Source organism: Suricata suricatta, chromosome 6 (genome assembly GCF_006229205.1).
Source record: "Suricata suricatta isolate VVHF042 chromosome 6, meerkat_22Aug2017_6uvM2_HiC, whole genome shotgun sequence".
Lineage (NCBI taxonomy): Eukaryota > Metazoa > Chordata > Mammalia > Carnivora > Herpestidae > Suricata > Suricata suricatta.
Window position 1 is genome coordinate 1504372 of NC_043705.1, and position 3023 is coordinate 1507394.

At 36.4% G+C, this 3023-nt stretch overlaps 1 protein-coding gene across 1 annotated transcript; it reads left to right on the forward strand.

Annotated features, from left to right (window-relative positions):
- Positions 1 to 1835: 1835 nt before the first annotated feature.
- Positions 1836 to 2783, forward strand: LOC115294043 (putative vomeronasal receptor-like protein 4). Its single transcript, XM_029941743.1, has one exon. It carries the CDS (start codon positions 1836 to 1838, stop codon positions 2781 to 2783), a length of 948 nt encoding a protein of 315 aa, XP_029797603.1.
- The last annotated feature ends 240 nt before the right edge of the window (positions 2784 to 3023 follow it).

The following is a 3023-nucleotide window of genomic DNA, read 5'->3' on the forward strand; positions in this document are numbered from 1 at the left end:
TTTGAGATCATTGTGCCTTGAAGCAAATATCACCCTACACCCTAGTGTGACAGCAAAACCCAAGGGTTATTTGTGTCCAGATAAATGTTTGTGACAACTAGTAGGTTGTTTTGTTTGTTTGTTTCTGATATTGAAGATAAAGTTGTCACATAATACTTTTTTCAAACAATAGTTACGTTTAATCAAATGCACAATTACTTCTTTAAAAAATCACATATATCAGGGGTTTTAGAGCAATGTCCTACCTCAGCAGTAACATTCTGAGTTTCAGCCAAGAACACTCACTCTCAAAATGTTCTCACTGAAAACAAAAGTGAGCACTCTTTCCTTTCAAGAGAAGAATAAATAGAATGATTAGTATAAATAAATAGTTTAGGCTCTGGATGACATTGATTAGATAAAATAATTATGTGTACATACAGGACAAATAATATGATAAAATAATAGCAATACTCTTTATTGCCATTTTACAGAGTATTCTCATATGGAAATATCCTGGTGAGACATGAAGATAAGCATATTTTTTATTGGAGTATTTTTGAAATTGTCCATTCATTTATTTTGAGCAGGGAGCTGCAGAGAGAGAGGGAGTGAGAGAATCCTAAGGACATTCTGAGCTGTCAGTGCAGAGATTGACACGGGACTCAATCTTGTGACCATGAGATCGGTGACTTGAGCTGAAATCAAGAGTCAGACCCTTAACGGATTGAGGTCCCCAGGCTCCCTTATTGGGATTTTTAATTGCATGGGAGTATATCCTTTTATTCAATAAAGTCCCCAAAATAGATATCCATATATACATTTTGATACAACTTTGTGGATGTCATGAAGTGGAAAATTGTGTGTTTGTCTTCTTGAGAATTGAAAATTGTCCTCTTGAAAAGAGATGTTGTTCAGCAATTCCTTACTGATATGAAGAGTTTATAGAAGGAATCATTGAATGAAAACAAAGGGAAGTGAGCCAGGTTCATGTTGGATACATTTTCAAAATAGAATTTGTAATAAAATTATTATTTCCAGCCCCTGGATGCCTACATCCAAACCCTCATATCCCTGATATGAATACATTAGGTTTTATGAAAATGAGAATTAACATGGTAGATAGAAGGATAATTAATAATTATGTGATTTTAAGGCAAGACTATGCTGAGTTATCAGAATAAGCCAAACATAATCACAATGAACTCTACATGTGGAAGGAAGAGGTAGAGAAAGTGTCACGATATGTGATGGAAAACTCACCTGGGTATTACTTTTTCCCAATTTTTTTTGGGTAATTCTTTCCCTGTTAGCATAAAATGTACATAAGTTCAACTATAGAAACACCTATGCATACTTTATATAGATATGATTATTAATACTAAATATGAGATAGGGTAAGGCAGAAAAGATAGAGCAAAACTTTCTAAAGTAGAAATGAAGTCACCATAGAATTATGGGGAATGAGTACATTATCCCAGCATGAATATGGATATAAGATCTCTCTCTTTCTCTCTCTCCCTCTCTCTCTCCTTTCCTTCTTTCCTTCTCTATTTTTCTCCCTAGTTAGATGATGCATATGTTATTAATGATAGATAGATAGATAGATAGGTAGATAGATAGATAGATAGGTAGATAAAGATGACAGATAGATGTGTAGGTGTATAATATTCATCTAGACACAAATTGGTATACAAATAATTTTGAGACTGTATTTCTAAGAATTTTATGACACAGGTTTAATGATTAACTGAGTGAAATAAAACTTGTGGTGATTTTGATCACAAAGTAAATGACATGATATAAATTCCATTTTTTTCAGATACACAAAAGTATGTACTTTGTTGGCCACTGTGATGACGACATCTTCCATTTATATTACTATTAAGATAGGACAATTTTTACTAATTGGTATCGGAATTTTTTCCAATACCTTCCTCCTTCTCTTCCACATCCTCACGCTTCTTCTGGATCACAGGCCTAAGTCTTCTGACATGATCATCTGTCACTTGGCCCTTGTCCACATAATGAAACTCTTCAGTGCACTATTCCTGTTGTCTACAGACCTGTTTGAGGCTCTGAACTTTGTCAATGATTTCAAATGTAAGGCTTTATTCTGCATGATCCGAGTGACACGGGGTCTCTCCATGAGCACCACCTGCCTCCTGAGCATCCTCCAGGCCATCATCATCAGCCCCAGCACCGCCTGGTTGGCCAGGCTTAAACATAAGTGCTCAAAGTACATCTTCCATTCTTTTGTCATCCTGTGGTTTCTGAGTTTGTCTCTCAATAGTAACTGCCTCTTGTATACTGCTGCTGCTTCTAACGTGACTGAGAGCAATCTACTGCAGGTCAGTAAGTACTGCTCACTCTCTCGCATAAACTCCATCCTCAGGGGACTGTTTTTCACTTTTTCATTATCCAGGGATGTTTCCTTCATCGGAGCCATGCTGCTCTCAAGTGCATACATGGTGGTTCTCTTGTCCAGGCATCAGAGGTGGTGCCGGCACCTCCACAGCACCAGCCTCTCCTCACGCGTCTCCCCAGAGAGAAGGGCCACCCAGACCGTCCTGTTGTTGGTGAGCTTCTTTGTGGCCATGTACTGGGTGGATGTCATCATCTCCTTCTCCTCAACTCTGTTATGGACATATGACCCTGTCATCCTGGACGTCCAGAAGTTTGTGTCCAATGTCTACGCCACTGTCAGTGCATTGGTGCTACTTAGTTCTGATAAAAGGATAAAAAGGTGCTTCAAAAGTTTTGGAAAATTACAATCTAATTATAACTACTTGTTCATGAAATAGTTATTGAAAAATGGTTATTTTGATTTTATTCAAATGATATTTATAAACCTTTAAAATTTAATTTTAATTTAAATGTAATTTAAAGGTACATTTTATTTTTTCTAAATATTTTCAAAATTTGTGATGGCAAGACACTCCAGGTTCTGTAGTTTAGTATCAAGGAAGATTCAATATTCCTGTGTGTTTACAATTTCCTTTATCTTTCACTTTATTTCTCCAAGTCCCTTAAGGAAAATTTGC

What these genes read in the sequence shown, in the direction of transcription:
- LOC115294043 (XM_029941743.1), top strand. Translation starts at nt 1,836, where the DNA reads ATGACGACATCTTCCATTTATATTACTATTAAGATAGGACAATTTTTA.